Genomic DNA, 20,877 nt, shown 5'->3' with positions numbered 1-20,877 from the left:
AGCTGGAAAAAGCCACAGCTGCTTCGGGCCCCCCTTAATTCTTGATCCGTTTCCAGGTTGAGGCATCCTTGCTGTCTCCGACCTGCCTCAGCTGCGTCCATCTCTCCCAGTGGACCTGCCTCAGCTGCGTCCATCTCTCCCAGTGGACCTGCCTCAGCTGCGTCCATCTCTCCCAGTGGACCTGCCTCAGCTGCGTCCATCTCTCCCAGTGGACCTGCCTCAGTTGCGTCCATCTCTCCCAGTGGACCTGCCTCAGCTGCGTCCATCTCTCCCAGTGGACCTGCCTCAGCTGCGTCCATCCCTCCCAGTGGACCTGACTCAGCTGCGTCCATCTCTCCCAGTGGACCTGCCTCAGCTGCGTCCATCTCTCCCAGTGGACCTGCCTCAGCTGTGTCCATCTCTCCCAGTGGACCTGCCTCAGCTGCGTCCATCTCTCCCAGTGGGCCTGCCTCAGCTGCGTCCATCTCTCCCAGTGGACCTGCCTCAGCTGCGTCCATCTCTCCCAGTGGACCTGCCTCAGCTGCGTCCATCTCTCCCAGTGGGCCTGCCTCAGCTGCGTCCATCTCTCCCAGTGGACCTGCCTCAGCTGCGTCCATCTCTCCCAGTGGACCTGCCTCAGCTGCGTCCATCTCTCCCAGTGGGCCTGCCTCAGCTGCGTCCATCTCTCCCAGTGGGCCTGCCTCAGCTGCGTCCATCTCTCCCAGTGGACCTGCCTCAGCTGCGTCCATCTCTCCCAGTGGGCCTGCCTCAGCTGCGTCCATCTCTCCCAGTGGGCCTGCCTCAGCTGCGTCCATCACTCCCAGTGGACCTGCCTCAGCTGCGTCCATCACTCCCAGTGGACCTGCCTCAGCTGCGTCCATCTCTCCCAGTGGACCTGCCTCAGCTGCGTCCATCTCTCCCAGTGGACCTGCCTCAGCTGCGTCCATCTCTCCCAGTGGACCTGCCTCAGCTGCGTCCATCTCTCCCAGTGGGGCTGCTGAGGCTCCAGAGCAGCCGGTCCTCTGGGCCAGCAGCTTTGAGAGCTCACTCGCTATCCTCAATGAGGCGGCGAACGCAAACCCTGCCCATTAGGACGCCACCTCTATCGAGATTGTGCAGTCGCGCACACTGCCTGGCGTGCATGCTTGGGGCGCCTATGTGGTACTGATGCCAGGATCCCAAAGACTGTGGGAAAAGCCAGACCATGCATTTTAACTGTGTGCGCCATCAAAAATGTGTTTTTAATTTGGCTTGAATTTCACTTCGGTTGCTACAATATCGATGAGTAAGAATCAGCCCAAGGGCTCTACTTTATCTCAGGTTATTTTAGTTCAGCTGCATTTCACAAGGCCTCTGTTATTTCCCCACATAATCCCTTATGAGTCCACAATCCAATCAATGTTGCAAGACTAGGCCCTTTATTAGAATGTGCTTTACACAAATAATACCGTAGTGAATTAGAAACTAACAAACCTCTCCGCCAAGACTGTACCCACCCACAATGTCTGTTAAGTACGGAAGCATCAGCTGATGGCCACACACTGCTGACTGTCCCCCAACATTCTCCACTAACCTTGCATTTATATTGTTTCTTTAACATTCTAAAACAGCCCAAGCTGCTTCATAGGAGCGTTATCAGATAAAAAACTGTCACCAAGCCATACAAGGAGATATCAGGGCAGGTGATTAAAAGTCTGGTCATAAGGGTAGGTTTTCAGAATCATCTTAAAGGAAGAGAGAGAGATAGATGGAAAAGTTTAAGGAGAGAATTCCAGAGCTTAGGGCCCAGGCAGCTAAAGATGCGTTGCCAGTAGTACGGCAGAGAGTAGGGTTTGCATAAGAGATCAGAGATGGTGGAATGCAGATATACAGCTCTCAGAGGGCTGTAAGGTTGTAAAAGATTACAGAGAAAGGTAGAGATGAAGCCATAGACAGATTTGAACATGAGGATGAGAATTTTAAAGTTGAGGTCTGTTTGGACTGGGTATCAGTTGAGGTCATCAAGCACACAGGGGTGATGGATGAATGGGTCTTTGTTCAAATTAACCCATGGGCAGCAGAATTTTGACTGAACTAAAGTTTACAAGATGTGGAAGGTGATAAGCTTGTCAAGAACGCAATGGAGTACTCGAGGCTGGAAATCAAGGATGAGTGTTCCTGCAGCAGATGGGTTGAGGCAGGGGCAGATAGGGGTGATACGATAGAGGTGGAAGTAAGCAGGCTTTTTGATGGAGGTAGTATGGAATCTGGAACTGAACTCCAGGTCAGACAGGATGCCGAGATCGTGAACAGTCTGTTTCTGGCTGCCCTAGTGGCTGGAGGGAGGAATGGAATTGATGAATAGGGAACAGAGAGAGAGATGGAAAAGTTTAAGGAGAGAATTCCAGAGCTTAGGGCCCAGGCAGCTAAAGATGCGTTGCCAGTAGTACGGCAGAGAGTAGGGTTTGCATAAGAGATCAGAGATGGTGGAATGCAGATATACAGCCCTCAGAGGGGATGAAGACGATGGCTTCAATCTTTCCAAACACATTTGGCCTGAGTGACATTACATCCAAAGTAAATCAAAAATCTACACATTACTTCTGTTTTTTTGTTCAAATTCTAACCAAAGCGTTAATATATTCCATCAACAGTTCAGTATAATTACTCAATAATATCTTCCTCTATGAATAAAGAAGACCTGTAAAATCTGGTGTAAGTGTCGCTTGAGAGTTGTACAATCTTCTTCAATCATGTAATGAAGATAATATCCAACAACTTGATTGCCAGTATTCTCTGATGAGTTGAAATTATGCTGATGGATACTCGTATAGGCATGCTCAACATTTTCATCTAAAACCATTCTAGTTTGGTGCTGTTGTAAACCAGTTTAAAATAAATAGAGCGAAGCCCCTGCTACAACCATAAATAGAGACATTACAGGTCTTAATCATTTGAACAGCCATATCCCACGGCAAAATTTTAATGCCTATGTGTTATTGAGATCCAAATGGAACTTGATCTCAATTCTCTTTCACACGTTTTTCTTCCTGCTAAAAATTCCATGTGATGCACAGGACTAAATATTCCCATTATAGATTTTAAATATATTCATATGTTGTGCACTTGCCATGATAGATGAACTTTATTGTTAAATGTTATTAATCATTGGTACAAAAAAAATCTGAATGTATGGCATGCCTTATTAAGTCAAAATGTCTCTAAGTATATCACACACTGGAATTAATTTTGGAGCACCGTGGCTGTTACTATGGAGACAGACATAAAGGGCGAGCACAAGAGGACCAATTTCTGTCCCCTTTCGCCAGTTGTCAGGCATAAAGCAGAGCTCTCTGCCCACTTTACATTACCCAAAGATTTCCTGGGGATCCTCTCTGATGTGCACCTCCAGCCTTATATTTTATGCAGGTACATCAGGTAGTTGTCCATCAGGAAGTTCACCCAGATGAGGTGCAACCAGGCCCTTATTTTCTCAAAGGACATAGACAGGCAACAAGATTACGAAGCACCTGAATAGGTGAGGTACCTGTTCTTAATGGGGCATCTATGCACCTGAAAGCTTGGAGGGTTTTTTTTTTGGTCAAATGGCCAGATGGATCCCCAAAGATCGCAGCCGTCACCACTGATGCAGGCTGAGGAGGTACTCAGGAGTGTTTAGAATTCTGCTCCTGTTTGCAAGTGCAGGCTTCTGCCAATATGTAGCCCTCAATCTACAATCTGTTGGGCCTACACAGAACATCCAAATCCATAAAGACAGGCACGGTCATGCCATGGAGTATATTTTGGGCATGCCATACCTGATGTGCACCCAGGTTCTGGAAAGGTTGTGGGGGGGTGAGGAATGGGGAGGAAAGTCTGCTCCAATTGCCTGGTAAGTATGATCACAGTATACTGTTGAACCTCAACATTGTATTTAAAATAAAGATGTGTTTAAGGAATGACTAATAATAACAGAGATTAACATAAAATGCTATAAGTATGCATCTAAAATTAGTAATCCAGCTTCACGACGCTGCATTTGAGGTATGTTAAGCTGTTAATTTCTTCTCCTTAGCATATTGCAATTGTCCTTGGCGCACATTCAGCCATGGTCTATGGACCTATCTAAGAGGGTAATTTTTGTAACTCTAATGGCATTAAGTGTAATTTACTTCCAGTCCATGCCATATCTACAATTCAGTATGCAGAAATTTGTACATTAAACTCGATCCTTTATTCCCTGCACTATGGTACTAAACAATTTTCTTTGATTAAGCAAGTGTTACATTCACAGTGAAAGCTGGGGCCGTCACATTATGCCCCCGTGCTTTTTTCTGTGGTAAGTTGATCATTTACAAGAAAATTGCACCATTTGCTAAGCGATCTTTTCCATGCCAATTATCCAATTTGCAATATTAAAAGAAAAAAACACCCGTGTTACTGCTGAACACACATTTTTTTCACAGAACCAGAACAAAAGATGGAACATTCTTTATTCCATTCCTCTGTCTCACTGCAAATGTGAAGGTTTCCTCTTGCATAGAATTACATAAAATTTGCAACTGGCCATTCAGCCCACTTTGTCCCCGCTGGCGTATATACTCTCCTCAAGCCCCTATTCACCTACTCCTAATAACATAACCTTCTGTCCCTTTCTGCCTCTGGTGTTTAATCTAGCCCCCCCCTTAAATGTATAAGCATTCCAATTGGAGGAAAGCTATTCAAAAATTAACATCTTGTATCTAGCACATCACAGTAACAACGAAAAAAATTGCACTTTAAGATAGGTTCGCTTTTTCCAATTGTTTTAAGGATCCAATCGCAATCATAAGAGAGTCACTTGGTCACAGGCAATGGGCTAAATCTTCCCGTGGGTTTTGGGAGCTTGACGCCGAGTCATGTGTGGGTCCCGAGGCTGCGCTTGTTGTCAATGCGCCCATTGCTGGAAACTTTACACGAGGCGGGCTCCTAATTGGCTGTCTCATCGGTTGCCATCCAATCAGAAGGTGGGCGGGTGGGTCTCCGAGGCAGGAGGCCCGCTGAGCTGCCCAGCAGTACTGGATCGTTTGCGGCCGCACTGAGAGAGGAGGGCATTGCTGAGGCAGGAAAACAGGAGCGAGGGTGCTGCCGGATGGAGGTGCTTGCTGAGGTCTGCTGAAAACTTAAAGTTAAACCCCACAGTTACGATAGCCACCAGTGTGGAGGGGAAACTCCTCCACAGAACTGGGTTTTGGCTGCGGCTGTACCCTTTTAGTTTCTGTGGCTCATTAATTGGGCCAGTAAGAGGAGTCAATGAGTGACAGCCCTCTGGTCTGCCAGCAGGAGGCTTCCCCCAAATTGCTACCAGTCTCTGGGCTCAGCACAGGGGCTGGGTGGGGCTGGGGGTGTGCGGTGGGGGTGGTGAGGGGACTGGGGGCCGTTCCGACGCTGGGAAAGTGCCAGAGGGTTCTGAAAATGGCCCCTAAGTGGGGCCTTAATTGACCGTCCACCTCTGTGGAGCGGATTTGCAATTCCCGTGGCCGCCTGTCCCTCGGAAACTCACCTGGAGGTGGGACAGCAATGGGAGCCGTCTTGAAAAAAACTGCGTTTTCTTTCATCCTTTCACGGAATGTGGACGTTGTTGTCAAGAGCAGCATTCGTTACCCATCCCTCAATGCCCTTGAACTGAGTGGCTTGCTAAGCCATTTCGGGGGGCAGTTCAGGGTCAACCACATTGCTGTGGGTCTAAAGTCGCACGCAGGTCAGACCAAGTAAGGATGGCAGATTTTCTTCCCTAAAGGACATTAGCGAACCAGATGGGTTTTTGCAACAATCAATGGTAGTTTCATGGTCACCATTACTGAGATTAGCCTTATATTCCGGTTGTCGGAATTTTCCTGACCCCTCCCCTGCCTCTGAACCTGCCTCTGCCTCTGTGGCAATATTCAGCCCAGTGTTCCCTCTAAACTGTCTGAGTGCACAGCAACAGTGTAACAGACACCGCCAATATTCCCTTTAAGTTGCGTACAGGTGTGGCTGTGCAACAATCTTAAAATGGGTTGCATAGTGCAACAAAAAGGTTGTGCACGAGGAAGAAAAATTAGAGGGAATGTTGTTCATAGATCATAAGTGCCAATGTGCATTGAGTTTTTACTAACGTACATATCTGCCCACATTTTTCCCGTGAAAGATAAACATTGCAGCAGGTACATCCTTCGGATATAGCAGAGATGTCAGAAACTCTTACTTATTCAAAGGAGAAAGTGATAGACTAAGTGTTCCTTCCATCATTCACACTCAATCAGCATTTAATTTGCCAGTTTATTGTGGTAGTGAGCATTGAGGGCTTTGTGTCTGGATTTAATTAAAAATACATTATTAAGGTTAGCTGGGAATATGATCCCTTTGACAGCATTGAAGCAAAAGAACCAAAAGTCGAAATCCCTCTACTCCAACAATAATTTTAGGTAACTAACATTTCTATAATACCCGTTGATGAAAGGAGGGGGCTGGGGTGGGTATTCTATTAGCAAATCTCTCCCCTTTACATCATGTCATTTACTTGTATAAGGAATGAGTCCACAAACAACCGAAGCATGCTAGTGTTTTTGTCGAACATCTGTACAATTAGATCATCCTTCATCTACACAGGGTTTTTTTTCAATCCTAAACATACACTTTATTTGTAAACTTTGTAAAAGTACATTCCGAAATATTTCAAATTGAACATTACAGGAAGTGCAGTTTTTCTCCATAATGGATGTTCCATTCTGAGGTGCCACAATACAATTGGAATACTCTTGATGTTTACAATATACATTCCATGCCAGGCATCCAATCCGAGGGGTTCAACACAGTTTCCAGCCCCTCAGTGTACTATGGCTGGAAGCCCCATTGTGCCTCTGTGGGGGCTGCTTGAAGTTTTATTGCATCCCTCAATACAGTCCCACAGTGGAACAAGCTGCCAAAGGCACTAGTCACAGCCCCATCACTTGAAATCTTCAAGCTCCATCTTTAGATTATTTTCATTACCTGGACTACCACATCAGCAGGTCGTGTCTGGTTGAGCTGCCGCTGCCCATATCAATGTTAGCGGAATATGGATGTTAGCCTGTGATGCTAACACAACCAAAGCAGATGCAGAAACGTAGTCCTGGACCTTGGAATGCACCAGTCTGCAACACAGGGTCGTGGACAACTCTTTGCAGTGGAAGACCAACAAGTTCACACAGGGATAGAAATAGATGGTAATGTATACGTGGATTTTCATGTCCCAGATCACACGTAGCAGCATGGTCAACGATACAACCTATTTCAGATGCTGTAACATATATTCCTGTGCAATTTAGCACCATTATTATTGAAAGCAACCTGTGTGGATTGAGAGATGTTTTATCCAGTCAAAATGTGAGAAAGGATGAGAGCCCTGAACTATGCTGAGTGAGTGAAAGAATTTACCGTACAAATGGTGAGTGCACTACTCTAACTTCCTTGTTTAAGTTGCCCCACTTGCTTTCATCTTGCTTGTAGAAACCATTATTTGGAAAAGTACAGCTATGGAATATGGAGCTTGATGTGTGGAAACATGAGTCTGTCTTCCTTGACTTGGAGATTGACCTGTTCCATGCAGGATTATATCATACATTAAGAAAGCCTGGAGCCAAAATCAATAAAACCATACAACACATTGAAAAGTGATCTTCCATGTGGTTTCTTAAAAAAAACTGCACCTTAAGAAGCAAATTTAGATTGTAAAGTTACACTTTTAAAAAAAAAACATAAGACTTGCATTTATATGGCACCCTTCATGACCTCAGGACATCCCAAAGTGCTTACAGCCAATGAAGTACTTTTGAAGTGTAGTCACTGTAGGAATGTAGCATGCATGGCAGCCAATTTGCACTCAGCAAGCTCCCACAAACAGTAATGTGATAATAACCAGATAACACATTTTATTGATGTTGGTTGAGGGATAAATATTGGCCAGTACACTGAAGAGATCTTCCCTGCTCTTTTTCTAAATAGTGCCGTGGGATCTTTGGTATCCACCTAAAAGGGGAGACAGGGCCTCAGAAGACTGTAATTCCAACAATGCAGCACTCCCTCAGTGTCGGTTTGGATTATGTGCTTAAGTTTCTAGTGCCATTTGAGCCCACAATCTGACTCAGAGATTAGAGTAAAGACAAAACAGGCTCGAAATGTTAACTCTGTCTTTCTCTCCACAGATGCTGTCAGACCTGCTGAGTTTTTCTAGCATTTTTTGTTCTTGTTTCAGAGATTAGAATTTGAGCCAAGGCTGATAACCTTTTAATTTTCTTCAAGCACAATGACTAGATATCCTCTATAACCTGTTCTATAGGTGTAAGTGTAAATTTAAGAAAATCCATTTGGTAAGTAGTTAGTTTTGCCTGCTGGGGGTATTGTGACCTTTCCATGTATCTAAAATCACCAGTGCTGATCTCTCTGCTACAGCTGTGACTGGTTGTGTGCATGCCTGTGGAGGAAGGGGAAGTGGGGTTGGAGAGAGCACCTCAAAGGACTTCTTCAGTTCTCTGCCTGAAGGCAGGTCTAACCCACAGCACCACAATCTGCACTGGGGAAGGAGGCAGGTCCTGAATCCACCCCAGCCGGAACAGGGGACAAATCAATCTGAATCAGACCAGCCGGTCAGTCATCCAGCCAACTGCCTGCTCCAAGAAGCCTGAGTTGCTGTGGCAACATATACTTTATATGCATGTTGTGTAGTCTGGAGCTATGGATAGTGATGGTAAAGGCTCCATTTTTTTTCCATAACATGGCTGACCAGGAATCTCTCCCACTCTTACCGCCTGCCATTGGTGTATGTTGGAAGGATTTACAAGTTGACACTCAACTTGTTTGCCTGCGCGTTTGAACACCTTCCTTGACCATCAAGCCCTAGACTGGAACTTGAAGCTGGAACTTCTAGCTCAGAGGCAGGGATGCTATCCACTGTGCCATAAGACCTCCACTCAAAGGAATGCAGGTGCTTTAAATGGCATTCTAGTTCAAATACCACACACTATCATCTATCACATTGGCTGATGTTTAACTCTAGTAGCTATGGTTTAGCTGGTAGCACTCCTGCCTCTGAGTTAGAAAGTTGTGAGTTCAAGTCCCACTCCACAATTTGATTGTAAAACAATCTAGGCTGATGCCCCAGTGGAGTGCTGCACTGTCAGAGATGCTGTCTTTTGGATGAGACATTAAACTGAGGTCCCATCTGCCCTGCCAGGCGGATCCCAATGCACTATTTCAAATCAGAGTTACCCGTGGTGTCCTGGTCAACATCATTAAAACAGATTATCTGTCATTATCACATTGCATTTTGTTTCTGTGTGTAAATTGGCTGCCATGTTTCCTACATTAAAATAGTGACTATAGTTCAAAAAGTACTTCATTGCTTGTCAGGTGGTCATGAAAAGTGCTTCATAAATGGAAGTCTTTCTTTTTCTCTTCTTATGGTAGCCAAGTGAGTGTGCACATCTCATTACATTGGAATAGAGGCCTGAGACTGCAGTAGGGCCATAATACTGATCCAAATACAGAATACAATGTTGATGTAAATCTCCCCACCCAGCCCTTCACCCACTTTCTCCCCATACCTGTCCTCAGGAAGACATTTTTCTGCTTACTAGAGAAAGGGCTTAGATTGACATTCCATTTCACACTTTGCACATATCACAAAAGACACTGCATGTAGAGTGCAGCATTGCGCTTGCACAGATGTAGGAGTCCCACTGATTGGAGCTGGCGGTGAATGTAAACTGTGTTCGATCTGAGCCACAGGTTTCACATATCAAAGAAATTCAATCAAAACTTAAACAGAAATGTGCGTTGCGCTGAATTGCTCGTATCCATTGGATCCCTTCTCCACCCAGTGTTGTTAATCAATGTATAGCCAAGGTTTACTAACAATACCTTTGCAAGCATGAGCTTGCTGCAAACAGCATAAATTCTGATTCAAACAGAACTGTTGTCAAAACACAGCCAATCTAAACCCTCTTGGTAAAATCAAGTAAAAGCTTGCTATTTCTGGAGATTTGAGGATGGGCCTGTTACAACATTGTACATCACTGAACTGACAATTAAAACATACACCAATAGCTATCTCAGAAAGCCAGTGCTGACTATTCCATTCCTGTGGATAAAAATGAGAATGCAAATCCCTCTATTGATATATGATGGTAAACTGGTTTACCAACATTATAGAGGTACTGTGGAAGGTCCAAAAAAGGTTCACAAGAATGATACCAGTGCTGAATGGGTATATTTATCAGAAACAGCAGAACAGATTGAGACTCTTTTTTCTCGAAAAAAAATCCTGAGAAGAGGCCTTTAAAATTTGATGGGATAGACACGGAGAAGGTGGGTTGTATTTAACAGGGACAGCCGAAGTGCCACTGTCAGAACCGAAAGCGAGATGGCATCAGGACCTGGGTTGGCATCTTGCTGGCAGTGGCTGCCATCCAAATTAAAGGATAGGGTCCCACCCCCCCCACCCCCCCCACCCCCCCCAGGAGGTGCTGACCCAATCAGAAGGCCAGCAGCTCAGTAGCGCCATTGCTGGCACTGGATGTTGCTGGGGCTGCAGCTGCAAGGAAGGCACCTCTTTAGATGGGCACCTTCGAAGTGGGTGTAGTGGTGCTGATGCCAGGCTCTAGCGATTGGGGGGTGGGGATGTTGCTAAGCGCCAGTGGCACTGGTGCCAAGGGGGTGGCCTTTGCTGCCAGGGGCTCCTCCAAGGGCCATGGAGAATCCAAAAGGGATGGACCCCTCACCCCAGAACATGCTTGGAGGATGCCAGGTTTTAATGGATGGTTCCCCACACAGCAGCAGGTCCTCTTCCACCTCTGATGCAGGAAAAATGGCCGTTGAAATGGTAAGAAGCCCTTAGTCAGCTACTTAAGTGGCTCAATTGGGCTCCCGGCAGGCGATTGATCTGCTACCTTTCCAGTCGCTGATAAATTGGCATTGTGGCAGGAAAACGTTGGGCATGCCCCTGACTCCTTCCTGCAACATTTTACCAGCCTTACCACCTTCCAGCCCATCGCTAAAAAGCTGGTAAAATTCCTGCTGATGCTTCCACTTTTGGGGGAGACCAGAACTCGGAGCAAAAAATATAAGATACTTGCTAATAAATCCAGTTGGGAATTCAAGGAGAAACTTTACCTGGAGAGTGGTGAGAATCTAGAACTTGGTACACAATTGAGGCAAGCATGCATTTACTAGAAAGCAAGGTAAGTACGTGAGGGAGAAAGGAGTAGAAAGATATGTTGATAGGGTGAAGTGTGAAATCATTGACAGAGATGAAGGGGAGGTGGGAGGAGACTTGGGGGGAGGGGGGTGCATAACGACTGGCACAGACCTTTTAGGCCAAATAGCCTGTTTCTGAACTGCAGACCTGATGTAATTCTAGGTATTGTGTTGTTTCTATTTTAACACGGGTTAAAAATAAATAGTTTTCTATCAGATTTATCTTTACTTTGTCCTATACACTAGTTGCTGACAATGGAGTGAACAGCAGAAAACAGGCCATTCAGACCAACTGGTCTATGCTGCTGTTTTTAGTCCACACACGCCTTCTCCCACCTTACTGTACATGACACTATAAAGAAAAAAAATAGTCTTGCATTTATATAGTGTCTTTCATGATCACATGATATCCCAAAGCACTTTGCAGTCAATGAAATATTTTTAAGTGTAGTCACTGTTGTAATATAGAAAATGCGGCAACTATTTGCGCACAGCAAGCTCCCATAAATTGCAATGTGGTCATGGCCAGATTCTTGAAGTGTTGTTTGAGGGATAACTATTGTTCTGGCACAGCGGATGGTAAATGCTGAGCTGTTCAAATCCCAGAGGGAAATTTGAAACAACTGCCACAGCTATTTTACAATTTTTATTTATTTCGAGATGCGTGCCTTGAATTCAGTAGTAATAAGACCACCAAGTCTTCTAGGTTTCTTACAAAAGTAAATTAAACCTTTATTAAAATTTTTAAAAAATGATTTTAAGCACATACATAGGTTTACAAATTACTACTATGATAACTCCTAGCTCCCCTAGTTAATCTAACTCTCAGTTATACCTATGTCAAGGCAAACATTGATTTAAATAGACCCAGGCAAAGCACACACCCTGGATAGTCAAATTCAGAGTGAGTTTTTCTCAGCTTCGGTTCCTCAGCTTGAGGCTAAGATGCTGGAGGCTTTTTGTATTAGTTCTTAAAATGCCTGCCATTGTGCATAGCCTTCTCTCCTTTATACATATTTTCCCCTTTGAATGCAAATTCCCATTGTTTCACTATGTCTTTGGACTTTACCTCTAATAATAAAGAATCTATCATAGTGCTAATTTTGCCTGTAATCTTTGGGAAAATTAATACACTGTTTCTCAACTTCTTCTGGCGAGATGTAACATTTCACCCTCTCTTTTGAATTTAAGCTACTCTGGTTTATTTAAAAATGCAAATTTTCCCTTTGTACCTCACATTCTAAAACTTCATCCATGTTTAGCTATTTAGCATTTCAAACCTAGCTTCTCTTACATCTTTAATTCAATTATGTTCCCCCCCATACACACACACACACACAGGCCCATAGACACAGGCCCCACTATCACTCTATGATAAACTCCAATAATATTATGAAAATTATTATATCTTCCTGACAGGCAATAGTATTCTGTAGGATTCCTGACATAAATCCAGCAATGAATTCCCTAAACTCAACATTTCATGGGTTCGAATGGATTTTGCAACTGATGACTTTTTGTGGGGAGTGGTGGGTCAGCAGTCGGGCAGTGGTGGCTATCAAATTCAACATGGTGCCAATAATTCTCGAAAATGTACATGACACTCAGAGAACAATGTCCCTCATCTCCAGCGTTGGCACCATGGACCTCCAGCTGTCCGACTGGATCATTCTCAGCCCCAGTTGTGCTGCTGAGGTTGGTTGACGTCTGATGGGTTACAAGATGGCCAAGACTGTGAACGAAAGCCGCAAACTGCAGGGGCTCAGAGAGGGCACAACACACTGGGACTGAAACGAAGGCAGCAGAAGAGAAACACCAGAAGATAAGCAGCTGAGGAACAAAGGGAGAGAGAGAGATAGATAGACGACAGATGGACAATCGTTGGAATACTGCCTCCTCCCGTTATACACAGGAGAGAAACTGCAGGAAATTACATGAAACCGTTCTACATACTTTGCCATGATCTTTTTGCATATAATGTGTAAAGGAAGCACCTGTTTAAATGAAATGTTTTTTTTTATTGCCAGAAGTCGATAACCCCAGGGGGGGCATTTTTTTTTGTGTGTTTTAAAAACACAAATGTTATCCTGAATTTTTTAAGAGGAATGACTGTAAGATATGTCTCAGTCACCGGCTGGCTGCTGATCTGGAGAGCTGGGGAATGAATAGATATTTGCAGTTTTTGAAATGGTGAGTTTTTATTCGGGCGTCTGCAACAATCAACGTTAAAATTGTTACTGGAGGTGATGTGCCTCTTACCGTTTGCAAAGCTTGACAAAATGAAAAATCTCAACACTTGAGTGAAAAATTGGGGAGAAACACATTATATGCAAGTCAAGGAATTGCCTGTGATTTTTCTCCCATTGTATGAATTAATAAGCATAATTGCGCCTCCCCTAATAAAAAAAAGCCTGTTACCTGCCCAGGGACCAAGCTGTCAATCATGAGCAGCTCCGCCTACCTGGGACCTGCCCATCAAACGGGAACAATGAGCGTCCCTCACCTGCGCGCGCGGCGTCAGCTGGGCCGCGGGAAGGGGGCGGGGCCAGCCCGGTGAGCGCGGTGCGGCCCGGGAGTGGTAGTCCCCTCCCGCGGCCAGCAAAGGAGGCGGAGCCGCCCGCGAAACTACAGCTCCCAGCGCGCCGCGCGGGCCAGCCAGCCAGCCCACTAGGCTACATGTATCCGAGCGCAGGGAGAGGGAGCAGCCAGACAACTGGAGCTGCAACTGCTGGTGAGGGTTTTGGGGGGGGGGGGGGGGGGTGGTGGCGGGAGATGCTGGTGCAAGCAAGGAGTACACAAGACAGCGATTTTCAGAGAGAGGAGGGGAGAAAAAATCTGCAGAACAAGTGAGAGCGTCAAAAAAAATAAGCAAATAGAGACAGAGAGAGAGAGAGAGAGAGGCATTCATTCATCACAGATAATACAGAGCATTTGCAGCCTGTGAAAATTGCTAGTGATATCATAGCTTGTTGAAGGTATCTCTTTTCCTCTCTTGACCTCTGTCTTTTTTTTGGGAGGTGGGGGCTGGTTGGTGGGGGAGGCTGCATGTCTGTGTCCAGCTGCAACTGCAAGGAGGGGAGCTGCCAATAACTTCTTGTTTCTCAGCAAAAAGCGGATGCAGTGAGTTGCAGTGAGTCTATAACCTGCACGGTTGGTGCACGGTGGGGGTGGGTGCTGGGGATGTGGACTCTATTCTTTTGGCGACCCAATGTCTCAGAAATCATCATAACTTTGAATCAGAATGCGAACCCCTTCCTTGTGGTGCGCTGGAGTTGTGTGCGCCTCTGCTCATTTGTTGAGCGGGTCATGTAATCCGCGTCTCTCTGCAGCTCAGCGGCTGTCAGTGTCGCTAAAAGCAGAGAGCTGCGAGCGGGAGCGGCCAGGGGGACAGTACAGGCACGATGGGCCGAGCAGCCGGCATCTGTGCTGCATTGACCGTATTTGGAGGGAAAAAATAATGCAATCATTAACAAAAAGATAACCCCCCCCCCACCCACCGCCACAAAATCAGGCGCTATAACCGTTTTCCACAGTGCGCGTATTGGCGTTGGTTTTGTTGCCGCGATCAATAATAGTTTATTTGCTCCCGAAAATGACACTTAAGACTGTGGGTCAGAGTTAACTAGTTAGAGAATTACAAGGGACCAAAGACACCGCCGGGGTGAACGCGAAAACAAGTCGTGCCATTGCCGAATCTCGTTGCCCTTGTCCCATCTTTCTCTAAATATTTAGCTAAGCTTTTTGAGATCTGATCAGCTGCAGGGACAACCACAAAAAAAAAAGGAGCAGCCTTGCTTATTTTGGAACAGAAGTGACTGCAGTGATGAAGCTTGTTTGGCTACAGCAGAGTGTCCTGCGTTTGGGTTTTGGAACTATGTCCTTATTTTAGTATATATCGTTTTAATTGAAGGTCCCTTTAATTCGCACATCGCCATATCGAAAGCCGTTGAAACAGACTTTGGAAATAGCGTAGTGCGGGAAAGTGACAGCACTCACACCTTTGAAATTAAGCTTATAAATCCCCAATTTTTTTTTCTCTGAAAGAAATTTCATCCCGTTTTCTAATATAAAGCCAAGCATCTGCCTCCTCGCGGTAAAAAAAAAAGTTGTCACGTTCATATCAGGGTGAGTATTTCCATAATGTTAAAAGTAGTCGGCTGAATTGCTTGAAAAATGTACAAGTGTGGGGCACTTGGAGACAAAGAAACTGGCTTGGGAAGATTCAGTCTCGTCTGTAGGTTCCACTGTATTGTGTATGCTACAGAAGGTATTGTGTAACAGAAGGGCCGCACGGACTGGTAATGGAGTTGAGGGCAAGAACGAGCCTTTCACTACGGATCAAATAGTTCATGTTAAACATGTGCATTTTTAATTTCTTTTGTCTTTTTTTTTAAAAAAAAAGCTTCCTTTTCACAGAATCGCACAGTGCAGAAGAGTCTGCACCGATACGCTTACCGTCGATCATATTTTCAGATGCTCCCGTTTATTTCTTGACTGGTTGTAGAAAAATAACTTGCTGTGAGAGGAATATGCAATATCATCTGCTTATTCTGTCTCAAGACATTTCATGAACAAAGTCCCACTCTCCCTTGCCCCTCCCCCCCCCCCCCCCCCCCCCCCCCCTTCCCCAATACAGCTTTCTGTAAACTTATCCAGAATAATAAAGTTGAAAGACTCCAGACAAATCTCGGCTAAAAAGGATGTGCCTGTGAAATCGGTAAACTGAACTGATTTGTCACAGAACCAAATGGGTTTTCTTGGTTCTTAGGGGTTAAATAGGAACATTTGGCTTGCTGCTCCTCACAGGAGGATTACATGTGTTGAGAGGGTTTCTGTTGCTTTCTTTTTAGATCATAGAATCATAGAAGAGTTACAGCACAGAAGGAGGCCATTCAGCCCTTTGTATCTGTGCTTGCTCTCTGTCAGAGCTACTCAGCTCATCCCACTCCCCTTCTGTAGTCCTGCATTTTTTTTTCTCTTTAGATAATTATCCAATTCCCTTTTGAAAGCCAGGACTGAATCTGCCTCCACTGCACTCTCAGGGAGTGCATTTCAGATCATTGCATAGGGGTTTTCCTCTGTTGTTTTTTGGTGATTACCTTAAATTGGTGTCCTCTGATTCTTGACCCTTCTGCCAACTTCACGTGTTATTTAGGCAAATAATGATGGGAGCATGTTGATGAATTGTGTGAATCAATACTTGATAAATACCCTTGGCTCAGCTCATCTCTAAGTCACAAAGTCATGAATTCAAGTCCCACTCCAGACACGAGCACATAATCTAGGCTGACACTCCAGTGCAGTACTGAGAGAGTGCTGCACTGTCAGAGATACTGTCTCTCAAATGAGATGTTAAACCGATGCCCTGTCTGACCTTGTTTCTGGACATCACTGATCTAGGAGCACTATTCAAAGTAAGCAGAGAAGCTATCCTGGCAAATATTTGTCTCACAATCAAGACCACTGTAATAGATCATTTGGTCATTTATTTCATTGCTGTTTGTGGGAGTTTGCTGTGTACAAATTGGCTGCTGTGTTTGCCTTCAATGCAACAGTGACTGTTTCAAAAAGTATTTCATTGCCTTGGGATATCCTGAAGATGTGAAAGGTGGTGTAAAGTCCTATCTTCGTACCACTTGCAAATCAATAAGTTTTGTTTACAAGTTGTAAGAAGCAACTGCCACCTGTAACTACACCCAGCATGTGATAACTTTGGTAATATTCAAATTCACTTCAATCTTAACTTCATTATTTTTCTTTTGCAGGTAATGAAGTAAATAGTTGGCTGTCTGCCGGAAGTGACGGCGTGTTGCACAACTTGTCCCTCCCGAAGGAGCACCAATAGATTAGCAGAGCTTTAAGTCAGATAACAGGGCTTTTCAAGAGAAGGAAATAATACAATAAAAGCCTACATTTCTGGGAAACCTAAAATTCTTTTTTTTAAAAGAAAAGAGAGACTGCTGTCAGTGTGAAGATGGAGACAGTTTCCCAAGATTCACAAATGGAATGCCAGATTTGTTTTAATTACTACAGCCCACATCGCCGCCCTAAGCAACTGGACTGTAAGCACACCTGCTGCTCTGTCTGCCTTCAACAGATGAGGAGCAGTCAGAAGGAGCTGATGTGCCCCTGGTGTCGGAGTGTGACCAAACTCTCCCCCAGCCTCTCAGTGTCTCAGCTGCCTGATGACCCAGAAATAATCACAGTGATCAGTATCCCCCACACTTCAGACCGCACCCCAGTCTTTATCAGGCTCCCAAGCAGTGGTTGCTACATGGTCCCTCTGACTGTAACTAAGGAGAATGCTCTGTTGCCAGGAGAGGGGGGTTGCCGACTGTTGCCAGGGAATCAGCGGAAGACTGTAACTGCTGTGCTCATCCCCGGGGAACAGCAGCAGCATCGACAGCACCCGATGCAAAATGGACTGAGGGAGGATGAGGAAGAGGATGAAGGCAGGGAAGGTATCAAAACTTCCACTTGCTCAGGCGTTTGCACTGTGCTACTTGTGGCCTGTGTCCTCCTTTTCCTACTTGGTATCGTCCTGCATAATATGTCCTGCATATCAAAGCGATTTACTGCCATTTCTTGTGGCTGATATGACTGCTAACCTGCAGGAGGCGTTCAAAATTTACCCATGTGCGTGATACCCGGACGATGGCTGAACTGAAGAACGCAAACCATTTAATCTCTTAAAGCATGGGCTACAGATCAGTGCTGGGGAAGTTGAATAAACACATAAAACTGCAAGAAAGATTCATTTGGGAAGTGATTTGCACCTAAGGTGTAATCTGGTAGATCAGCTGACAACAGTACTTTGTGGTGGATTTTGAAAGGGTTTTGCCTTTGAAAGCGTGCACAATTAATAGAAAGTGATTTCCTTTATGTGGCATTGTATTTCTAAACCTCTATTAATTATAGTCTCCCTTTTAATGGGTGATGCAATAAAAGTATTCACAGTGTAACTTGAGTCCGCCTGCTGTTGATGTTGGTAGGCAGCATCAGTTTATACAGTGAAATCTAGACTATCCTGTAAAACCTGGATTTTAATTCATTGTAATTCTTCCAGTTGTAGCAATCTCCTCCAGAAGTAAAGCTCATATTTTGTCACCAGCATCTGTGATGTGAAAAGAGGATTTAGACAAGTGCAATACAGTTGCAGTCAAATTTTAAAAAAACACCACAAATTTATTTGGGGCTAAATTGTATAAATTGGTCTATACTTTTAATATTTAAATTTTTAAACAAACTGTTGGAATTGAGCGTTTAGATTTGTATATACAAGTGTAGCAGTTTTTAACTCTAGTACTTAACACAGTGGTATATATTCATAAGGAACATAAACTAATTCAGACAACTTAGGTCAACTGGAGATAGTTTGCCATATTTTATATGTGTGCAGATATTGAGAACAAACGGTAGACTGAGTTGTAATTATACTTTATTTTGCTAGTACAAGATAGAACTATAATGGTGGATTGTTTTAGTTCATAATTGACTATATGATAGTTCATCTGTTTAGAAAACATATTCAATATGTCCAATTGGACATCATTTTCAATAGAGATGAATTTCAAATTGTGAGTTAACTTAGTGGCAAAGTCAATTATCGTTTTTAAGTATCAAACATTCAATGTGACAAAACTGATTTTCGGGCTGTTTGGGATTTTGCCAGATTTATTAAAAGTACTGGTCTTTGAATGCATAACATTTTAAATTAGAAAAAAAAACATAAATTCATTTGCTATTAAAGATGTAATTTGGTGTCCTGTGGTTATGGTGCTTGATGTTTGAAAAGGCTTGAATAGCGTTGTTGGAAGTGACTGCAAACTGTGGCAAGGAATACCACAAAAGCAATGTTTGGAGATTCAGGTGATGTCGAGCGAGGAGAATGATCCATTATGACTTAAGATGACATGGCAGAGAAATGAAATGAGACATTATGGATGGAGCTAGGTTGAAATGTTAAGCGTGCATTGTCAGCCTTTATTCAGATTAACAGGTAAAGAATAATTGTGCGCTCTGCTTTAATTTAGGTTTTGTTGGTTTTCTCTACAAGAAGTCAAAATCCCATTAATCCAAAATTTTACACAGTTCCTTCCTACAGATTTCTAAGTAGAAAATTCAGACATATTTTGAGGATGAAGCACAGAAATTTCCCTAGAAATCCTTTTAACCAATTATACCTGTGGAGCCATTGTTTATTTTACTTATCTGGGTATTTTCATTTACAGTCTTCATTCTGATCCCAGTGTCAGGATTTTATTGCGTCTATGCTAGTTCAGTGGGTGCAAGAGGTAGCAGATCCTTTGTCTCGCAAAGCAAGCAAAAGTGGTTGATAGGACGGTAATAGGTCTCAGTTAATATCTCACAATCACTGCTGCCTGCACACTTTGTGAAATGGTTTTAACCTTTTCACTGGGTTATTTGGTTTACAGACCTGTCATTGTGACTAAGCAAACTGAGGTATATGAACTGCCAGTGTGTGCACATACCTGTGGTAACCTGCCAAAAGATATGTATTTTTAAGAGAAAGTGAAGCTGCTGTTCATAGTTGCTGACTGTTGTATTGTCACTGTGCTCTAGTAACAGAACAGAAATGCATGGAGCTGCAATAGAGCATTTTTTTCCTCACTGACCTATTTTTTACGAGCAGTGCTCTAAACCTGCCTATTATTTGTATTAATGTCCATTTTTGTTTAATGATGATTGTAAGGAGTGCATTGATATAAATAGACCACTGTACTGTGACTCTGGTTGTATTGACAACGTTACTCGAGACTTTATAATAAACTTCAATAAACATTATCCAATTTGTTTATTCAAGCAACATCACACTCGACAAACATTCCTGGAAAGAAACAGTTGCTTAAATTATTTTCTACTTTTGCAAATATGCAAGAGAAAAAGGCAGTGGAGGATTTTTGGTTTTGATTTAATTATTTGCCACAATCTGGTGGAATCGTTTTTCCTCTGGGATTTTTCTTCAGCAAACACGGAATTCTGAAGTACAAAATTTGCATCAGTAGAATTTATTTTGTTAACGGGCAACTTTATTATGGTGGAACGGTATTTTCTATACGCCAGAGGATCAGCTGGGGCCTAACCAGCGAGAAACTTAAGTGCTCACTAAAATGACTCTCTGCTTGTATCCTCTAGGTCGGAACTTTGGAGGGGTGGCAGTCGCAGTCGAATTGCCACTCTGTTCCCTTCTAGTTACCTTAGTCAGGAGCTGCACATTTCCCTCCTGACTTTCCAACTCGGGCCGGGTGAGAAAAGTGCAATGCAGCAAGTCCCTCAGGCCCTCAGTGCAGCGCCAGGGGAAGTGAAGTCACATCCTCTTTTTACGGCACTGGGTAAGTTTAAAGGTCCTGACCACTTTGAGAAACCAGGGAGAAGGAAAATGGATCAGGGGTCAGCGGTTAATGTGGGGAGGGGTGAATAATGGGTCGGGTGGTGGGGTACAATGGGTCAGGGAAGTGGTCGGATGGTCAGTCAGGGGTCGGGGGTAGTTGGGTTCAGGAGGGTAGTAGGGGGGCGGAGGGTAGTCAGGCAAGTGGGAGTTGGGGGCATCGTGGTCAGGAGAGTAGTTGGGGGTTGGAAGTAGTCAGGCTTTCGGGAGTGGGAGGTAGTCTGGGGATTGGGAGGGTATTTGGGATGTTGGGAGGG

At 44.2% G+C, this 20,877-nt stretch overlaps 1 protein-coding gene across 4 annotated transcripts; it reads left to right on the top strand.

The window, feature by feature from the left end:
• Positions 1-13,858: 13,858 nt before the first annotated feature.
• On the top strand, positions 13,859-20,016 carry rnf152 (ring finger protein 152). Of its 4 annotated transcripts, none has more exons than XM_041183122.1 (2): positions 13,859-13,942; positions 16,977-20,016. In XM_041183122.1, exon 2 carries the CDS (start codon positions 17,186-17,188, stop codon positions 17,804-17,806), a length of 621 nt encoding a protein of 206 aa, XP_041039056.1. In that variant the 5' UTR covers positions 13,859-13,942; positions 16,977-17,185; the 3' UTR covers positions 17,807-20,016. The 4 variants fall into 4 exon arrangements, with proteins under 4 accessions (XP_041039056.1, XP_041039057.1, XP_041039055.1 ...); XM_041183123.1 differs by lacking the exon at positions 13,859-13,942 and adding an exon at positions 14,001-14,057; XM_041183121.1 differs by lacking the exon at positions 13,859-13,942 and adding an exon at positions 14,018-14,186.
• The last annotated feature ends 861 nt before the right edge of the window (positions 20,017-20,877 follow it).

The sequence above is a fragment of the Carcharodon carcharias genome, chromosome 3 (genome assembly GCF_017639515.1).
Source record: "Carcharodon carcharias isolate sCarCar2 chromosome 3, sCarCar2.pri, whole genome shotgun sequence".
NCBI classification, from domain to species: Eukaryota; Metazoa; Chordata; class Chondrichthyes; order Lamniformes; family Lamnidae; genus Carcharodon; species Carcharodon carcharias.
This window is presented reverse-complemented; position numbering and strand designations above follow the sequence as displayed.